The sequence below is a fragment of the Rhincodon typus genome, chromosome 44 (assembly GCF_021869965.1).
Source record: "Rhincodon typus isolate 14 chromosome 44, sRhiTyp1.1, whole genome shotgun sequence".
Lineage (NCBI taxonomy): Eukaryota > Metazoa > Chordata > Chondrichthyes > Orectolobiformes > Rhincodontidae > Rhincodon > Rhincodon typus.
In genome coordinates, this window is record NC_063375.1 from 1,898,299 (window position 1) to 1,919,515 (window position 21,217).

General features: G+C 41.2%; 1 protein-coding gene across 1 annotated transcript in view; it reads left to right on the forward strand.

The window, feature by feature from the left end:
* alas2 (aminolevulinate, delta-, synthase 2) overlaps positions 1 to 21,217 on the forward strand; it is a 50,172-nt gene that overhangs the window by 10,703 nt on the left and 18,252 nt on the right. The window contains exons 2-6 of the mRNA XM_048619952.1: positions 860 to 1,076; positions 3,791 to 3,913; positions 8,340 to 8,559; positions 11,884 to 12,068; positions 20,352 to 20,531. Coding sequence (XP_048475909.1) covers positions 860 to 1,076; positions 3,791 to 3,913; positions 8,340 to 8,559; positions 11,884 to 12,068; positions 20,352 to 20,531 — 925 coding nt within the window. The remainder of the gene's footprint in view (positions 1 to 859; positions 1,077 to 3,790; positions 3,914 to 8,339; positions 8,560 to 11,883; positions 12,069 to 20,351; positions 20,532 to 21,217) is intronic.

Below are 21,217 nucleotides of genomic sequence, written 5' to 3' on the forward strand. Positions count from 1 at the left end.
CTTGGCCTGCTGTGTTCATCCAGCCCTGCACCTTGTTGTCTTGGATTCTCCAGCATCTGCAGCTTCTACTATCCCCAGGACTTTACCTGGGTTTCTGAATTAATAGGTTAGTGATAATACCATGAGCCCATCACCTCCTCTCCCTGTCTTATGCTGAGTTTCTATCTGTTTCTAAGCAATCTTTAACTGACTTCAACAGATTGATTTACCCATAAAAATTCTCAGGGTAGTCACAGCATGGGATCAGATATACAGTAGAGTTTCCTTTACACTGTCCCCAGCAGACACTGTCAGGAGAGGAACAGCAGGGAATTGCATAGAAAGTAAAGGTCTCTGTGCATTGTCGTAATTAAACACTCCGAGCTGAGATGTTGTGTGTGACTAGATACAGAGTGAATCTCTGCACTGTCCCCAGCAAATACTCCCAGGGCAGCTACAGCAGAGGGATGGATAAAAAGCAAAGCTCCTTCTATACTGACCCTGTTAAACTATCCCAGGAAAATACAGTACGAGGTTAGATACAGAGTAAAGTTCTTTCTACACCAAACACTCCCATAGCAGGTGCAACATGGTGTTGGATACACAAAAAAGTTTCCTCTACACTGTCCAGAGTAACGCTGCTCTTACATTGCTCAATTCAGCACTTTAATTGTGGGTGCATCTAGGAATTTTCCCACTGAACCAACTATGTAGACTTTGCTACCTCTTTGCAACCCAGCAATATAAATAACTGAGATCCCTGAGCCAGTAATGATAGTGTGTACAATACAGTTCTGCATAGAATGTGACATTGTTGATCAGCTCTCTGTTATAATGCTGAGATAAACTAAGCTGCTCTTCTTGTTTAACATGTATTCAGTGTCTGGATGTGCATTTATGTTTACTTTCAGGTCAGGGAACCCTGACTGCATCAGGGTTTTCCCCTAAAAAGGCAGTCGTTCAGTACTCCAATCAGGCTGCTGCACCCAATGCTGCCAGCTTCAGTGCTAACTGTCCTTTTGTGGAATGGGAGATCAAAAAGGATATCGACATGGTCATTCGCAAAGCAAGCTTGGCAGTACAAGAGGATGTGGCAGGTACCAGCCCTCAATAAAGTGAGAGTGAGTAGATTAAGAAGATTAAAAACAAAGGAAGTCAGTCTTGCATTTCTTCAGTACCTTTATAACCTAAGGGTACACCAAAGTTTTATAGACTTATTGAATGTTGCTTTAATGTAGTCACCATTTTAGTGTAGGAAACACCGCAGTTAACTGACACACAGTGAGATTCCATAATTGCTGCAATTGTACAGGGCCTTGGTGAGATCACACTTGGAGCATTATGCGCCATTTTGGTCTCCTTATCGGAGGAACTTTCTGGCTATAGATATAGTGCAACAAGGGTTTACCAGACTGATAACAAAGTGTGGAGCTGGAGGAACACAGCAGGCCAGGCAGCATCAGAGGAGCAGGAAAGCTGACATTTCGGGTTGGGACCCTTCTTCAGAAATGGGCTGACCAGACTGATTTCTGGAGTAGCAAGACTGACCCATGATGAGAGATTGGATCGGTTAAGACTATATATGTTTCCAGCTTAGAAGTGTTTAGAAACAGTTTAGAAGAATGAGAGTATGTTTCACAGAAACCCATAAAATTCTAACATGATTAGACAGGGTAAACACAGGAAGGATGATCCTGAAGACCGGGGAGTCCAGAACCAGGTGTCACAGTTTAAAGATACAGAACAAGCCATTTAGGACTGAGACGATGACGAATTCCTTCACCCAGAGAGTGGTGAGTCTGTGGAATTCTCTGCCACAGAAAGCAGTTCAGGACAAAACATTAAACGTTTTCAACAAGAAGATAGACATAGCTCTGAGGGCTAAAGGGATGAAAGGGTATGGTGTAGAAAACGGGAAAAGGGTACTCAATTGGGAGATCAGTGATGATCATTTTGAATGGCAGAGCAAACTCGAAGGGCCCAATGGCCTACCCCTGTTACTATTGTTTGTAGAATAGAATCCCTACAGTGTGGAAACAGGTCCTTCGGCCCAACAAGTCCACACCGACCCTCAGAGCATCCCACCCAGGCCCATCCCTATAACCTACCTAATCTACACATCCCTGAACACTATGGGCAATTTAGCATGGTCAGTCCACATCTTTGGACTGTGGGAGGAAACCGACGCAGACATGGGGAGAATATGCAAACTCCACACAGCCAGTCACCTAAGGGTGGAATCAAACCCGGGTCGCTGGTGCTGTGAGGCAGCAGTGCTAACCACTGAGCCACCGTGCCATCCATCTTTTTAAGCCTCCCCCATCTTTCTCTCTGTCTCATAGAATGCTTCTATTATGGTAATGACAAAATTATCCATTTAGTTGGCCAGGAAGGGTTTCCACATTCTTCTTCAACTCATGTCATAGAATCTTTTATGACCAGCTGGGAGGGCAGATAGGTCCTTGAAAATATCTTACCCAAAAAATTGGGCCTCTAACTGTGCAGTACTGTGGAAAAGTGTGGTTGGATTTTATATAATATAACAGATTATTGAGAGTGAGATCGAGGAATATAACCAAGAAATGTATGGAGTTTCTATAATGAGTAACAAGGAATGAACTAGGGGGTTGAACCTAATGGAGAGGTTCAGGTGGGGTTTATACATCGACTAACAAGCTCATGAAGCTCAACAAGCCATTGTCTAGTAATGGCACTGAAAAGGTTGAATAAGAAATGAGGGGTGTGATGGCATGCTATTCATTTCCTGGGAGGATGTTGTTGCGACACTACTCAGGAATCTTGGTGCCATTCAGGTAGTACAATTGGCAGCCCATCCAACAATTTAATCACCCCATTCGTTTCATTAATGCCGTACCATAACTGTAGTGTTAAGCACAGCAGTTACTAATTAAAGTTTCTCAAATAACACATCTCAATCCTGCATACTCATCTGTTAAGGAGAACAACAGAAAGGGAACACCATTATCTCCATGCTTCCCTTCATGTCACACAGGCTACCTTGACTTTGACATCATGTTGTTTGTTCCTATATCATCGCGGATTAAAATCCTGGAGCTCCCAAAGTATCAACGCTATTGGGACTTCCTTCAACACATGAACTGTAATGGTTTCGCCCTTGACCAAAGCTCTTTATTTCAGCTCTTGGTGCATCATAATTGAACATGAGCAGTTAGAAATTGATGAAGAAGGAAACTTTGTATTTCTAAAACATACTTCACAACCTCAATTTTCCGCAAAACATGTTACAGCCTGTTTATAAACAACAAGAAACTGCATACTACTGATGACAAGATAATCTTTTTTATATTTTTATTTGTTGATGAGGTGTGGGCATCATTGGCTATGGCCATCCTTAACTGCCCTTGGAACGCTGACTTTGTGCCACCTTATTGAAGTGTTGTAGTCCTTAGGGATAGAGGCAGCTATTGTAGTGATAAATATTAGCCTAGAATTCCATGGAGAGATCAATTACCCTTCTTGTTCTAACATCTGGGAGGACGGACATGGCACTTGTTTAAAGTCATATTTGAAAAGTGGTACCTGCAGCAGAAACCAATAAGAGTGGACCATTCAACCCTTCAAATGTACTCTACCACTCAAAGATATCATGACTGATCTTCTACCCTCTGACTCAAAAGGGTATTAACTGAATCGTGGTCAATGGAAATATCTATAGGAATACTGGAATGAATGGAGTAGATGGACCTATTGAATACCAATAGTCTGGTCTAGATAAAAGAGTACCTTATAGTCAGCTGTTACATTCTACAATTTAACTTACCCTTCACAGAGACCCCTAAGAGCCCAGCAATTCTTGGCTGGATTTCTGGTCCAGTTAAGAGGCTTCAAGACTCTCTACCTTCAGTTTCCAAGTTTGCTGTTACCCATCTCATCCGCGACAACATAACCAAGGGTATGTATGGAGTGCATGAGTTTTATTAGTAATGTCACACTCAAATATATATTCCAGCTCAGAATGTTGTTTATTTTGATTGTGTGTGCTTTTCTTCATACCAGTTATTTGTTTTTCAAAATTCATTTGTGGGAAATGGGTGTTGCTGCTTGGACCTGCATTTATTGCCCATTCCTTGTTGCCCTTGAGAAGGTGGTGCTGAGCTGACTCTTGAACCATTGCAGTCCATTTGCTGTAGGTACCCCTAAAATTCCATTAGGAACAAAATTCCACAATTTGACCCAGTGTCACTAAACGAATGGTGATATATTTCCAAGTCAGGATAATAACTGGCTTGGAGGGGAACTTGCAAGTGATGGAGTTCCATGTATCTGCTGTCCTTGTCCTTCTAGGTGATTTTGGTCAAAGGTTTTGAAGGTGCTGTCTAAGGAGCCTTGATGAACTTCTGCAGTGCATCTTGTAGATGGTACACACTGCTACTACTGAGCATCGGCAGTGTAGTAAGTAAATGTTTGTGGTTGTGGCGCCAATCAAGCAGTCTGCTTTATCCTGGACAGTGTCAAGCTTCTTGAGTGTTGTTGGATTTGTACTCATCCAGCAAGTATTCCTCTTCACACTGCTGGCTTGTGCTTTGCAGATGGTTGACACGACTCTGGGGAGTTAGGAGATAAGTTATTTACAGCAGGATTCCTAGCTTCTTGGCCTGCTGTTGTATCAAAATATTTATATGGTGAGACCTGATCAATTTCTGGTCAATGATAATCTTTAGGATGTTGGTAGTGGGAATTCAGGGATAGTAATGCCATTGAAATTCAACGGGCAAAGGTTAATTTCTCTCTTGTTGGAGATGGTCATTGCCTGGCACTTGTGTAGCGCAAATGTGACTTGCCACTCATCAACACAAACCTGGATGCTGTCCAGATCTTGCTGTAATTGGACATGAGCTGCTTCAACATCCAGGGAGTTATGAATGGCACTGAACATTGTGCAAACATCAGCGATATGAGGAAGGGAAGCTAATTGATGAAACAGCTGAAGGTGGTTTTCTTAGGACACTATAGGGCTTATACAATTAATAGTAGGGCCTTCGGTGTGTTGTAGGGTAGGGAACTAGGGGTTCAGGTACATAATTCTTTGAAGTTTACATCACATATAGACCGGGTAGTTAAAAAGGCATTTGGCACGCTTGCCTTCATTGCTCAGTCCTTTGGGTATAGAAGTTGGGAAGTCATGTTGAGGTTTTACTGGACAGTGGTGAGGCCTCTTCTGGAATACTGCTTCCAGTTCTGGTCGCCCAGTTTTAGGAAGGACATTATTAAGCTGGGGCGGTTCAGAAGAGATTTACCAGGATGTTGCCAGGTACGGAAGGTTTGAGTTATAAAGGTTTGAGATAGGCTGGAATTTTTCCCACTGAAGAGTAGGAGGTCAAGAGACGACCTGATAGAAGTTTATAAAACGATGAGAACTGTGCTGAGGAAGGGTCACCGGACCCGAAATGTTAACTCTGTTTCCTCCTCCACAGATGTTGCCAGACATGCTGAGCTTTTCCAGCAACTTTGTTTTTGTTCCTGATTTACAGCATCTGCAGTTCTTTTCGTTTTTATTTAAGGTTTTGAGGGATATGGACCAGAATAGACAGATGGGACTGATTTGGCTCAACATTATGTTTGGCATGGACTGGTTGGACTGAAGGGTCTGTTTTTGTGCTGTTTGACTCTATGACCCTGTAACGCTACCCTGAGGGACTGGGCTTTTGTGGCACAGTGATAGCATCCCTGCTTCCTGGGCCAGAAGTCCAGTTCAAGTCCTTCCTTTTCTGGAGGTGAGTAATAACATTTCTGAAAAGGCTGATTGGGAAAATATCTACCCTGAAGAACTCTTGCCCTGGAACCGAGATGACTGGCTTCCAACAAGCACAATCATTCCCATTTCGTCAGGTATGGCTGCAACCAGAAGAGAATCTTCCTCCATTCCTACTGATTCTAGTGTGATAGTGTGAACTTCACAACTTTAATAACAGTTCATGATTTAAAGAATCAGTAATAACTTTGTCTGGAATAAACTGTTTCTTAGGATGAAAGGGACAAAGAGAAACTGTTATAAAGAAATTAAAAGCAACATGCTAATTAACCATCCCTGGGAAAAAGAAGTCAAAGAAACATAAACCAGCTGTTTCCTGGGATAGAGGAGGTAACACTGCTTGATAGCCTGCTGCCTCATGACAAATGGACAATTAAGACTGCCTGCAGAAGAAATGTCCTGAGATAAAGGGGTGAATTGCAGGAAGGCTGTGTTTTTAAATGGACAGTAAATGCTAAATACGATGAGGAACAGGCAAGCTACTCCTGAAAGAAGGCAAACTGCAGATGTGAGGACTCCAGAAATGTAATCAATGTTGTGGATGAAAGAATCTAAAGGATCATCAATAATGTCATATCACAAGTCTGAAAGAGAGAAAATTATATAAAAATTCAGTTCCAGGGTTCTTCACCAGAACTTCCAAGAACAACACTGCATAAGGATCAAACCTGGGACACATCCAGGGACAGACACTGTTGGTTGGAATCATAGCTAAATTCCATCATTAATTGGATAATAGCTATGTTGGGTTGTGAGGCTTAACTTGCTTACCTGAGGGGTCTTATTTGCTTTCTACATACAATAAAGTTTAAGAAATGTTTCAGTATTTGACTGTGAGATTTCTTAATAAGTAGCTGAATTAAAGGTAGCTCTTGAAAATTTACCCACAACACTAGTTTTCCTAGGTTCCTTGACATAACTCTCAGCCAAATGTAGTGTGAATGTCAAGGTCAGTCAATCTCATCTTACCTTTGGAATTCAACTGTTTTGTCAATAACACTATAATGAGGTCAGGAGCTGAGTGGCAGAACCAAAACTGAGTGTCAGTGAACACGTTGTTGCTATGCAAGCATTGCTTGATTGCACTGTTTATGCCACCTTCTATTAGACTTTCAAGTACGTTCTGCGCCCTTGCCACACTCGGTGCTTCTTCCAAGTGGTTTTTGAACATGGAGGAAAATGATTCATGAGTTCAGAGAAGACAGTATGTGGAAACAGCAGGCGGTTTCCTTTCCCATGTATGGTTTGAACCAGAGTCATTGTTGAGGACTCCCAGGGCAACGTACTCTTGACTAAGATAACAAGGTGTAGAACTGGATGAACACAGCAGGCCAAGCGGCATCAGAGGAGCAGGAAAGCTGACGTTTCCGGTCTGGACGCTTCTTCAGCCACTCTTGACTGTATACCACTGTGCCACAACCTCTGTATGGTTTGGCCTGCTGATAAGATGGCTTTGGCTGAAACATTGTGTGTATGGTATGTGTAGGTTCTCCAAGTATGATGATATTAGGCTGTTGCTTGACTAGTCTCTGACATAGCTTTTCCAGTTTTGGCACTAACCCCAAGATGCTGGTCAGAAGGAATCTGCAGGGTCGACAAGAATGAGCATACCACTGTCATTTCTGGTACCTTAGTTGATGGCAGGTGGTTGATCCAATTCTATTCCCTTTTGAGACTGTTTAGTGTTTGATACAATTAAGTGGCTTGCTAGGCAGTTAAGAGTCAACTAGATTGCTGGCTGTCTTGAGTCGCATGTAGGCCAGACCAAATAAGGATAGAGTTTTCCATCCCTAAAGGACATTAGTGAACCAGTTGAGTTTTCATGACAACCAAAAATGGTTTTATGGTCATCATTAGACTTCTAATTCCAGATATTATTGAAATCAAATTCCACTAACGTTACCTGGATCTTTGGATTGTACCACTATGGCATTGCCTCCCCTGAATTGTTGTTGCATTGTCTCATTTCGTAATTTGATAGCAAGCATTAATTTTTGGCTAGTTTGGCTGATGGGTTTGTTTGATTGGATGGGTGATAATTTTGAAGATAGAAATATATTGAAGCTACAGCAAAGAAACAATTCCATCCAAAAGGTCTTATTCTGCATTTATTCTCCAAGTGACTTTGTTGGTTCTCTGGTTGTTCTGGGCACTGATTTGACTGTTGAGTTGGTTAGATGGCGAGTTTTTTGATTGCATGATTCACAATTTGGTGGCAATGAACACTTTGTTTGAAAGATTAGTTTGGCTCCACCATGGTTGGCTAGGCTGAGTCGCAGGTTACATGGTTGGGCATTTGCTTGGTTATTAAATTAGCTGCTAAATTATTCCATTTGTTGATTGATTGCTGGGTTTGGTTAGTTGCTTGGAGACTTTGACTAGCTGCCTGGATTAGTTTGCTTGCTTGCTCAATTATACAATCTGTTTTGGAAGGTGATGAACAGTTCACTCATTTTGCTAATTTGGTCAGTTCAGTCGTCTGCTGATTAATTTGGTCTACTGAAGCTGGTTGGCTATTTTCTCCTGGTGTGTTTGACCATAAAAGCTTCCCATTTCTTATTGGCAGATCTGCCCGTCTTCAACTATGATGAATTCTTTGCGCAGAAGATTGAAGAAAAGAAAAATGACCATACCTACCGTGTGTTCAAAACTGTGAATAGAAAGGCAGAGGAATATCCATTAGCGGAGTACCATGAACCACTGGCTGAGAAGAAGAATGTTTCGGTGTGGTGCAGCAATGACTATCTAGGGATGGGCAGTCACCCACGTGTCCTGAAAGCCATCATGTAAGTAGATGTAGAAGCTGACATGTACTTATATATTCACTCATTTGCATACGTGCAACTATGCACAGGAACAAGACTGGAGACAGGGAAACAGGCAGCACGGTAGCTCAGTGGTTAGCACTGCTGCCTCACAGCACCAAGGACCTGGGTTCGATTCCAGCCACGGGTGACTGTCTATGTGGAATTTGCACATTGTCTGCGTGGGTTTCCTCCCATAGTCCAAAGATGTGTAGGTTAGGTGGATTGGCCATGCTAAATTGCCCATCGTGTTCAGGCATGTGTAGATTAGGTGGGTAATAGGGGGACAGGTCTGGGTGGGATTCTCTGAGGGTCGGTGTGGGCTTGTTGGGCTGAAGGGCCTGTTTCCACACTGTAGGGATTCTATGATATGATTTGTACTATATTGGATAGCCCCACCTAGTCAGTGGGGTATAAGAGTTCTGGTGTATTGCAAAAATGCCAGAAACTTCTTGTTTACACAATCCTTTCATCAGACTTTGTGACAATATTTTAGTATAATAAATTCCTATCAGAAACTGCCTCTGAAACCAATTCTGCAATGCGTGGTGGTGCTGTGGGTCTCAATTTTTCTCATCATAGCTTTGCCAGCAATTGCTCTAAGACCCAAGAAAAGGGGAAAGCCATTCAGAATCTCGAGTTTCTGCTCCATGCAATTAGATTTTGACAGATCTGTATCTTAACTCCACTTATTTGCCCTAGCTATATATTCATACCTCACTCAACAAAAATCTAATGGCAGTGTTGAAAGCTCCCATATTGACTCAGCATCCAAAGCATTTGGGGGAGAGAAATTTGGATTCCTACAAATTTTTGCGTGAGGTGCTTATTCATTTCCATCCTCAACAGCCAAGTTCTAATTTTAAGATCATGACCCCTTGTCCATAATGTCCTTTTCCAGACCTAATAATTTACGTATCTACCCCTATTTATCTCTTTCAATATGAACACTTTAACACCTTGATTTATCAATCTCAGTCTTTCATTCACAAATCTCTGTGGCTTGGCCTAATCCTTCCTGCACTTCTATAATTTTCTCCAGTCCGATAACCACTTGGATGCCACTCTAATCCTACTTTTCTTCACCTCATCGGAGATCCACATTTCTGACTAGGACTTCCGATTCCTGCTTCTTTAGAATGCAGCATGTACCTTAAACAGAGTTCTTCCTCTTAGTACAAGATTTTTGGTGGGGAAGGAAGTCAATGCACCCACCCTTTTACAGTACTGGTTGCCAAATTCTGTCACTTAATTCATTTATACATGGAAAAGCTTTGGGTTTGGAAAAGGCCGAGAGAGTGCTGACCTATTTGAGGACTTTAAAGGGCTTTGATAGATCTGATGCAGAAAGGATGTTTCCACTTGTGGGAAAGAATAAAATTAGAGGCCTCCAACATCACAGAGTTAACGACAAATCAATTAGGGAATTCAGAAAAAAATTTTTCATGCAGAGAGTACCAAGCTTGCTATCAGGAGTGATTGAGTGAACAGGATAAATTTACTAAAGAAAAAGCCAGATAAGCATCTGAGGGAGAAGAAAATTCAGGATTATATTGATATAGAGTTAAATGAGAAATATTTAAAAATTAAATATTAACAGAGTTAAATGAGAAAAGTTGGTGGTCGTGGCTGTGGAGTATAAATCTTTATGCGGATTCAATGAGTCAAATTGTCTGTTTCATGTTTTATATCCGATGTACTTTCGAAGAATGAGTACAAATCACTTTGAAATATATAAAACTATTGAGAAGATTGATAGGATCTGTGCTGGGAGCACATTTCTGAAGGTTGGGTTTCCTAGAACTGGAGTGAGGACAGGGTATCACTGTGTTAGAAAAGGAGGTTCATCATTTCAGACTGAGTGAGGAGAAATTTCACTCAATTTATTGCAGGCCTCTGAAATCTTTATCCCAGGGGGTTGTGGAGGCTCACTTAGAGTCATTGAGATGTACAGCATGGAAACAGACCCTTCAGTTAAGTTCGTCCATGCCGACCAGATATTCTACATTAATCTAGTCCAATTTTCCAGCACTTGGCCATATCCCTCTGAATCCTTCCTATTCATATACCATCCAGATGCCTTTTAAATAGTGTAATTGTACCAGCCTCCACCACCTCATCTGGTAGTTCATTCCATACATGCACCATCCACTGCGTGAAAAATTTTCCTGTTAGGTCCCTTTTAAATCTTTCCCCTCTCACTTTAAACCTACGCCTCTAGTTTTAAACTCCTTCTTGTGTACATTCAAGGCAAGATCTACAAAAAAAATGGAGAGATATGAGAATAATGTAAGAAGGCAGGGCTGAGGTAGAAGTTTAGCCGTGGTTACATTCAATGGCAAAACAGACTCAACGAGTTGAATAACCTAATCTTACTCCTATTTCTTATGCTTGCAGGCCAGGATCAAAGTGACCCCACCACCAAATACTATTTAAAATGTAAACAAAAACTGACAGTTAACTGTCAGTCATTATTAACGCTGCGTTCTCCATGGCAACACCAATCAGACTCCAGTGGCCAACCAATCAATAGCCACCTCTCATAAAATATAAATGTTGGCTTCCTCTTAATTGGTATTCTTGTGAATTGCCCTGATGAAAGCAACACAAAAAGCTTTGACAAAATCTGTCTCTTTTAGCAATACTCAAATCCTATATACCATAAAAATGCATTCAGTTTCATGCATCATAAATTACAAAACACTGACAAGTTTAAAGTCTCTTTTAAATAATCTCTTAGCTGACTTCTGCAAGAGAACATTCTTTTTGGAGGCTGGGGTGGGGGGAGGGGCAAGGTGCACTACCATCTCCTCTCAATCCAAGGCCACCAACCAAATTGTTTATTCAACACATTACCATTTGTGAACTCTTAATGTTGCTCTCACACTTAAAAAACATTCATGGGACATGGGAGCTGTTGGTTAGACCAATTTTTACTCATCTCTAATTTCTCTTGAATTAATTGCTTCTTGAACAACAGTAGTCTACGAGTTGTAGGGATACCCAAAATGCTGCTTGGGAAGGAGTTTCAGAATTTTTACCCAGTGACAGTGAGGGCATGGTAGTGGCTCCAAGTCAGCTTGCTGTGTGACTTGGCAGGGAACTTGCAGGTGGTAGTGTGCCCAGCTATCTGCTGGCCTTGCTCTTGTTGATGGTGGACATTGCTGGTTTGGGAGGTGTCTGTTTTATTTGCCTACAATAGCAGTCATTGAACTTCAATGGAAGACAATCCGAGTGCCTGGTAGGGACATTTTCAAGTGCAACTTCTTCATGCCATATAAACACTACTCATTCTGTGTTCTGCAGGGAGACAGCACAGGAGTACGGTGCAGGAGCTGGGGGAACTCGGAACATTTCCGGAACCAGCAAATTCCACGTGGACCTAGAATTGGAGCTGGCCAACCTCCACCAAAAGGATGCTGCACTTCTATTCACATCCTGTTATGTGGCCAATGACTCAACTCTCTTCACTCTGGCCAAACTGCTTCCAGGTACAGGCCAAAGATCACAGAGATAAATTAGTGCTTGGTGTGGAAGTAAGGGTATGTGGAGGTAGGAAACAGAGAGGGAGACAGAACCTCAGAGTCATTATGGTGCAGGAGGCCACTTGGCCCATCATGTCTGCACCGGCTCTCCAACAAGCATTATGACTGTTATTCCCCCACCTTTTCCTCAAAACATTACACATTTTTTCTATTTAAATAATCGTGCAATGCTCTCTTGAAAGCTTTGATTGAACATGCCTCCAAGACATTTCCAAGCAGTGCATACCAGACCCGAATGAGTCATTGTGGGAAAAGATTTTTCCTGATATCACATTTGCTACATTGGCAAATTACTTTAAAGCTTTGACTTCTCATTCTTCATCCTTTCATGATTTTCAAAACTACCCTTAGATCTCCACTTAGCCTTCTTCTCTCCTAACAGTTCAGTCCCAAACTCTCCAATCTATCCTCATTATTGAAGTTCCTCATCTCTGGAATTATTTTTGTAAATCTCCTGCTCTCCAATGTGTTCACATCCTTAATCTGGTGTGCTCAGAACTGTACACAAAACCATCCAGCTAAGGTCTAACAAGTGTCTTGTGTAACATCAGCATAGCTTCCTTGCCCAGGAGAATGTTTGCTTTATTAACTGCTCTCTCCATCTAACATACCACCTCAGTGATTTATGCATATACATAGCCAGGTCTTTCACTGTCTTAAGTATTGTGTTCCTTATTTTATATTGTCTGTCCACATTCTTCTTACCAAAATGCATTATCTCACATTTCTCCACATTAAACTTTATTTGCCATCTATTTGACCATGCCACCAACTTATCTTTTTCTTTTGGAGTTCTAAACTGTCTTCCTCATAGTTTACAATACTACCCAGTTTGGTATCAGATGCTAACTTTGAAATTGTTCCCTGCACATGAAGATCTACATCATTAAAATATATCAGGAAAAGCAAGGGTCTCAACACTGATTCCAGGGAACTCTACTACAAAACTTTCCTCCACCTTAAAAAATATTTATTGACCGCTCCCCTCTAATTCCTATCACTCAGCCACTTTTGTATCCATATTGCAACTGCATTGCTACTTTTATTCTCTGAGCTATAAAGTGAGCGAAATGAGGGTCAAAATCAGCATGGAGTGAGGTATAGCCAGCACTCGGGGATTGCAGCTTCAGAGTAAGAAACAGTGCAGATAGAAGTGAACCTGGAGAGTTGAAACAGAAAGGGAAGGGAGAGCAGCTTCACAGTGAGAAACAGCGCAGAGACAGAGGCGAATCCTGAAAGTTAAGACAGCTGGGGACGGGAATGCAGCTTCAAGATGAGAAGCTGAGCAGAGTGAAGATGAGTGAGCGAGTTAAAATGGGATGTGAGGGGGTAGGAGGTTGAGCTGCAGGGCAAGAGCTCATTGTCAACACAGTGGGAAAAAACAAAGACTGACAGCATAGGAAAACCTTACATTCATTGCTTGTTAACTGCTAATTTGAACACCAATTCCAAAGTGCCCTCAGATTAAAAGTAAATAAGACAAATATTTTACAGATCAAGTAACTAAAGACAAACTTTTAGTAACATAAAAAATAAAGACAAATAGGAAATCTTACAAGTAAATTAAAAACAAATTAAATAAAATTGAATGCAGAGCCAGGCGATGTATTGTACCTGCATGATGTGGAACTGGTGAATACCATTGTGCTTTGCAGTGACCACACATCTGTAGCAACTGTTGGTTGCTCGTGGAACTCCACCTCATTATTGATGAGCTGGAGTTTGAGCTTCAAACCATGCGATATATCAGGGAGGGGGACAGTTACTTAGATGCTGTGTTTCCGGAGACAGTCACACCCCTTAGATGAATTACTCTAAAATTGGCCAGTGGTAAGACACTGGAGGCTGTGACTATGAGTGAGGGATCTAGGAGGTAGCAATGCAGGAATCTCAGCCCTTGTTCTTGTCTAATGGGTTTGAGATTCTTGCTCCCTGTGTCAACAAGAGCAGGGACTGTAAGGAGGATGAGCAACTGACCGTAGCACCATAGTACAGGGTGTCATTCAAGTTGTAATCGGGGACAGTATAGTTAGGAGTGTAGACACTGTTATCTGTGGAGAGAATTGACAGTCTTAAAGGCTGTGTTTCCTACCTAGTGCCAGGGTTTAGGATATCGCATCTGAGCTGCAGAGGAACTTGGAGTGGGATGGAAAAAAATCCAGTTGTCATGGTCCACATAGTTACCATTAATAAGAGTAGAATTAAAAATAAGAGATTCTGCTAAGGGAATATGACCAGCTCAAGGGTCAATTAAAGAGCAACTAAAAAAAGGTAATAACCACAAGCTAATTGGCTCATTGTCAATTAGATTAAAGACGTAAATGTGTGGCTGAAAGATTGCTGTGGGAAAAATGGGTTCAAATTCTTTAATTTAATTTAATTTTAATTCTTTAAGGATGTGACAAAACACATCGATGAAGCTATCTTCAGTGGATGGATTTCAGCAAGTCTTTTGATAAGGTTCCACATGGTAGGCTCATTCAGAAAGTAAGGAGGCATGGGGTTTAGGGAAATTTGGCCATCTGGATACAGAATTGGCTGTCCAATAGAAGACAGTGGTTGGTAGTAGACGGAAAGTATTCAGCCAGGAGCTCGGTGACCAGTGGTGTTCCTCAGGGATCTGTTCTGGGACCTCTGCTCTTTGTGATCTTTATAGATGACTTGGATGAGGAAGTGGAAGGGTAGGTTAGTAAGTTTGCCGATGACACAAAGGTTGGTGGAGTTGTGGACAGAATGGAGGGCTGTTGTAGGTTGCAATGGGACATTGACAGGATGCAGAGCTGGGCAAAGAAGTGGCAGATGGAAGTCAACCCAGAAAAGTGCAAAGTGATTCATTTTGGAAGGTCAAATTTGAATGCAGAATACAGGGTTAATGGCAGGATTGTCGGCAGTGTGGAGGAACAGAGGGATCTTGGGGTCCATGTCCATAGATCTCTCAAAGTTGCTACCCAAGTTGATAGGGTTGTAAAGAAGGCTTATGGTATGTTGGCTTTCATTGGCAGAGGAACTGAGTTTAAGAGCCGTGAGGTTATGCTGCAGCTCTATAAAACTCTGGTTAGAGCACATTTGGAATATTGTGTTCAGTTCTGGTCACCTCATTATAGGAAAGATGTGGAAGCTTTAGAGAAGGTGCAGAGGAGATTTACCAGGATGCTACCTGGACTGGAGGGAGGGTCTTATGAGGAAACGTTGAGGGAGCTAGGGTTTTTTTCATTGGAGCGAAGAAGGATGAGAGGTGACTTGATAGAGATGTACAAGATGATGAGAGGCATAGATAGAATGGATAGTCAGAGACTTTTTCCCAGGGCAAAAATGACTATTATGTGGGGGCATAATTTAAAGGTCATTGGAGGAAGGTATAGGGGAGATGTCAGAGGTAGGTTCTTCACACAGAGAATGGTGGGCGTGTGGAATGCGCTGCGGCAGTGGTAGTGGAGTCAGATACTTTAGAGACTTTTAAGTGACTCTTGGATAGGCACATGGAGGATAGTAAAATGGAGGGTAGATTGATCTTAATAGGATAACAGGTCGGCACAACATCGTGGGCCAAAGGGCCTGTACTGTTCTATGTTCTATATAAATTCATGGGACATTGGTACCCGTACTGGGGAAGCTATCCTGATGGGCTGGGCTCCACCTGAATCATGCTGAGACCAATGTCCCATGAAAAATCATATAACTAGGGCTGTAGATAGGGCTTTGAACTTAATAATGTGGGTGGGGGGGGTGGGTTCAACTGAATTGAAAAATAGAAAATCAAAGTTACAGGAGAAGGTAGAAGTGCAGGCTAGTGATGATGCTGATTGCTACCAGAAAATAAAAGGAGGAGATAGAATGTGTGAATGTTATATTGCACCAAGGAATGATAGAAGTGTAGACAGGTTTGGTAATAGAACAAACTTGAAAGCTGTGTATCTGAATGCATAAAGCATTCAAAATAAATTTTGTGAGCTTACAGCATAAATAGAGATGAATGGTTACGATTTAGTGACGATTACTGAGGCATCGTTACAGAGAGACCAGGATTGGGAATTGAATATCCAACTGTGTTTTGGAAGGATAAGCTAAGAAAGTGTAGCTTTGTTAGTAAGAAAGAGGTGAATGCTGTGGTGGGAAACAATATAGGCATTGGAGGTCATAACATAGAATCAGTCTGGGTAGAAACAAAAAAAATGCAAGGGAAAGAAGTCCCTGGCGGGAATAATTTATAGGTGCCCAAACAGTAGTTCCACAGTATGAACCAGGAGATACTGTAGGCTTGTAAGAAAGATACGACAACAATCAAGGGTGATTTAAATATGCCTATTGACTGGATTAAACAAATTAACAAGGGTAGCCTCAAGGGAGAGTTCTTTGAATATATTAGAGATTATTTTACAGCAAAATATAACATAAGAACAGAACTAGGAAGTAGGAGTAGGCAATTCAGACCATTGAGCCTGGTCCACCATTCAATATCATCATGTTTGTTCTCATTGAAGCTTCAATTCCACTTTCCTGCCTGCTCTCATAACCCTTCGGTATTTTATGACCTAAACGTATGTCTATCTCCTCCTAAAATTACTCAACGCCCCAGTGTCCACCACACTTTCAAATAGTGAATACCACAGTTTATGACCCTTTGACAGAAGTAATTTCTCCTAAACTAAATTCTTCTAATTTAAATCTGCTATGCTTTAAAACTATGACCTCTCATTTTCGATTGCCCCACAAAGGAAATATCCTTTCTAAGTTTAATTGGTCAGTTCCTTTTAGCATCTTATGTACCTCAATTAGATCTCCTCGCATTCTTCTGAACTCCAGACAGTACAGGCCTATACTGCTCAATCTCTCTTCTTAAAATAAACCCCTCCTCTCTAGAATTAATCTGGTGAATTTCCTCTGTATTGCCTCCAATACAACAACATCATTCCTCAAGTAAGGGGACCAGAATTGTATGCTTGTGCAGTCTCACCAAGCCTTGTACAGTTGCAGCAACAGTTGCCTACGTTTATAGTCTATTCCTTTAGCAATAAATGCCTAAATTCCACTTGCCTCCTTTATTACCTGCTGTCCCTAGTTTTTTGTGATTCATGCAGGAGGACACTTCGCATTCTGAAGTTTCTCTCCATTTAGATAGTAAGTTGACTTTCTAACATTCCAACCAAAGTGGATAACTTCATGTTATCTTTTTTAGTTACCTTAGTACCTTTTATCCGTGCAACCAAGTCATTAACATAGATTGTAAATAGTTGCGACCTGAGGACTGAACCCTGTGGCACCCGATTAGTCACATCTTGCCAACCAGAAACAGACCCATTTATCCCGATTCTCTGCTTTCTGTTGGTTAGCCAACCCTCTAACCAAACTAATAAATTACCCCAAATTCCATGAGAGCTTACCTCGTGTATTAACCTTTCATGTATTAACCTTATCAAATGCCTTCTAGAAGTTGAGATATATTAAATCTAGAGGATTCCCAAAAAAACACTTTGCATGTTACATCTTCAAAGATCTGTAGCAAATTTGTCCAATCTGATTTACCTTTCACAAAACCATGTTGACTCTGATGGATTGCATTTTGACTTTCCAAATGTGCTGTTATTACTTCCTTAATAATAGATTCTAACAAATTTCCCAGTGACGGATGTTAAACTAACTGGTCTTTCTGCCTAGCCCTGTAGAGCCAAATCTGTTCTCATGCCTTTGTAGTTACCTTCGTTTAATTTCAGAACACTAGCTCCAGATTCCACTTTCTCACCCTCAACCAGAATTTAAAATACTCGCAAGCTATGTTCACTCTTTTCTGGAGGACACTAATACCATGTCAACAGTAACAGGTAATGCAGAGGTTATAGAAAGGGAGGAACTTAGAACAATTATCATCATTAGGGAAAATGTATTGAGCAAATTATTGGGATTGAAGGCAGCCAAGTCTCCGGGGTCTGAAGGCCTGCATCCTCAGGTCTTAAACAAAGAGTTAGTAGAGATAATGGATCAACTGGTTACAATATTCTAAAATTCTTTGGATGGAGGAAAGGTTCCAGTGGATTGGAAAAATGCTAATATAGCATCCTAATTCAAAAAGACAGGGAGGTAGAAAATAGCAAACTATAGACCAGTCAGTTTAACATCTGTTGCTGGGAAATTGTCAGAATCCATTATTAAGGAAGCAATAATGGCACATTTGTTAAGTCAAAACACAATCTATCAGAGTCAGTGTGGTTTTATGAAGGATAAATCTTGTTTGACTAACTTGCTACAGTTCTTTGAAGATGTAATAAACAAAGTGGATAAAGAGGATCCTGTAGATGTAATATATCTGGACTTCCAGAAGGGCTACCACAGAATTTAGTCCTCAGGCCTCAACTATTTACAATTTATATTAATGACCTGGAAGCAGGGATAGCAGATACTAAAACCAAATTTTCAGATGCCACTAAAATAGGTGAGAAAGTAGATTGTAAGAACAAAATAAGAAATTTACATATGGGTAGGTTAGGTGAATAGGCCAAAAGTTGGTAAATGGAATTTAACCCAGATAAGTGGAGGTTATCCATTTTGGTCAGAAGAACATAAAGGCAACTTTTTTTCTAAATGGAGAGAAATTTCAGAGTGCTTCAGTTCAGAGGGATCTGGATGTCCTTGTGCATGAATCACAGAAAACTAGTATGCACGTACAGCAGGTAATATGGAAGGTAAAAGGAACTTCAGCATTTACTGCTAAAGGAATAGAGTTTGGAAGTAGGGAAAGGTTGTTGCAACTACACAAGCCATTAGTGAGTCAGCACTTGGAGTACTGCATACAGTTTTGGTTCCCTTACTTAAAGAATGATGTCACTATATTGAATGTGGAGGTGCCGGTGTTGGACTGGGGTGGACAAGGAACACACACACATACAAACACACACACATATATAAGTAACCTGTGTTTTCTGACATTGTATTGGAGGCAGATTCACTGGATTGACTCCAGAGGTGAGATGTTGGTCTTATGAAGATAAATTGAGCAGTTTAGGCCTATACTCTCTAGAATTTAGAAGAATGACAGGAGGTTTAATTGAGCTATATAAGATGCTAAAGGGGATTGACAAATTATACGTAGCAAGGATATTTCCTCTTGTGGGGCAATCTAGAACAAGAGGTCATAGTTTCAGGAGAAGGGTAACAGATTTAAATCAGAGATGAGGTCAGGTTACTGCTCTCAAAGGATTGTGAATCTGTGGAAGTCACTAAGTTAGAGTGCAATGGATGCTGGGACATTCAGTAAATTTAAGGAGATACACAGATTTTTAATTGATAATGGCTTAACGGGTTATAGGGAGAGGGCAGAAAAGAGGTCAGATTACTGCTCTCAAAGGATTGTGAATCTGTGGAAGTCACTAAGTTAGAGTGCAATAGATGCTGGGACATTCAGTAAATTTAAGGAGATACACAGATTTTTAATTGGTAATGGCCTAAAGGGTTATAGGGAGAGGGCAGAAAAGTAGAGTTGAGTCCGAGATGAGATCAGCCATGAATGGTGAAGTATAGCTTGAGCTGTTGAATTGCCTTCCCCCATGCCTAGTTCTTGTGTTCTTATGACTTTTCTCATAAGTCTGTTATGTTGCACTGTATCAAATGTGTTTTAAAAGTCCGTGTACACCACACCAACAGCATTACCTGAAAAACCCTTCCTGCTGCCTTTCAAGGAACTCCATCAAACACAATTTCCCCTTTAGTAACCTGTGCTGGCTGTTCCTAAACAACCCATATGTACTGACTACTAATTCCAACTCAAATCATAGTTTCTAGAAACTTCTCCACCATTGACGCTAAACTAGCTGGTGTGCAATGGCTTGGGTTATCCTTACAATCATTTTTGAAGAATGGTACAATTTTGTCAGCAAATCTTTGGTCCTCTGGCAGTTCCTGAGTCTAGGGAAGACTGAAAGATTATGACCTTTGTCCGTGGGTCAGAAAGAAAGGGGAAGAGCTCACAGCCAGCGAGAGTAAGTGTTGTCAGTGAGTTTTAATTTCCTATTTGATTGAAGTGTCACACCCAGATTTAGAACAAGACCTAAAAAGTAATTAGATGATCATGTGAGATGCTGTAACATATAAGGCTATGCACCTGGAAAATGGAACTACAATGGATAGGTGCTTGATGACAAACATGCACAAAATGGGCCAGAGGGCCTCTTTCAATGCTGAAAAACACTGGGACTCTATTAACAAGCAAATGGTTATGAATCTGTTTGAATCCCGCAGACTGTGAAATCTACTCAGATGCTGGGAACCATGCTTCTATGATCCAAGGGATCAGGAACAGTGGCGTTCCGAAGTTTGTTTTCCGGCACAATGATGTCGAACATCTAGAGCAGCTCCTGAAGAGGTCAGACCCAAAGACTCCCAAGATCGTTGCATTTGAAACCGTACATTCAATGGATGGTAAGAAATCAGGCGTAACATTGCCATAGCCCCAGTCAGCTCAATAATCATGGTACAAAGATGATGGAGGCCATTGTCAATGTCAGATAGTAAAATATGCAGTAACTGTTCATTGTGTTTCTATATTTCTTTCAGAAAATAATACTTTTGGATACATATATGAGTAATTTAGGGTATAGAGTGCTAACCTTAGCAAAATTGGGCAGAGAGGCTTTTGGTCTGTGGATTCTGAAGGACCGTAACTCATTTCTCTGCATGTCGCAAATCAAATGCTGCAAAATGACCAGGGAATAGTTTCAGTTCCAATCCCTAGTGAAGTCCCAAGTTTCAACCTTCCATGAAAATACAGACAACCTTCAACTTCCTGAGGACATGCCAGGAAAGATATAGCTGTTTGCTCCATAAGTAGACTTCGAGGGACAGCTCAAGTAGAGAGTGTGGCCATCCAAGCTAGCTACCACACATATAGACCAAGGGGTCTATTCCTAGTGGCATTATAGCCATTCACTGTGTCAAAGTCAGAAGTCACACGACACCAAGTTATTGTCCAACAGCTTTATTTGAAATTGTAACCTTTCGGAGCACTGCTCTTTTGTCATGTGAAGTCACGTGATGAAGAAGCAGCGCTCCAAAAGCTTGTGATTTTAAATAAACCTGTTGGACTATGACCTGGTGTCGTGTGACTT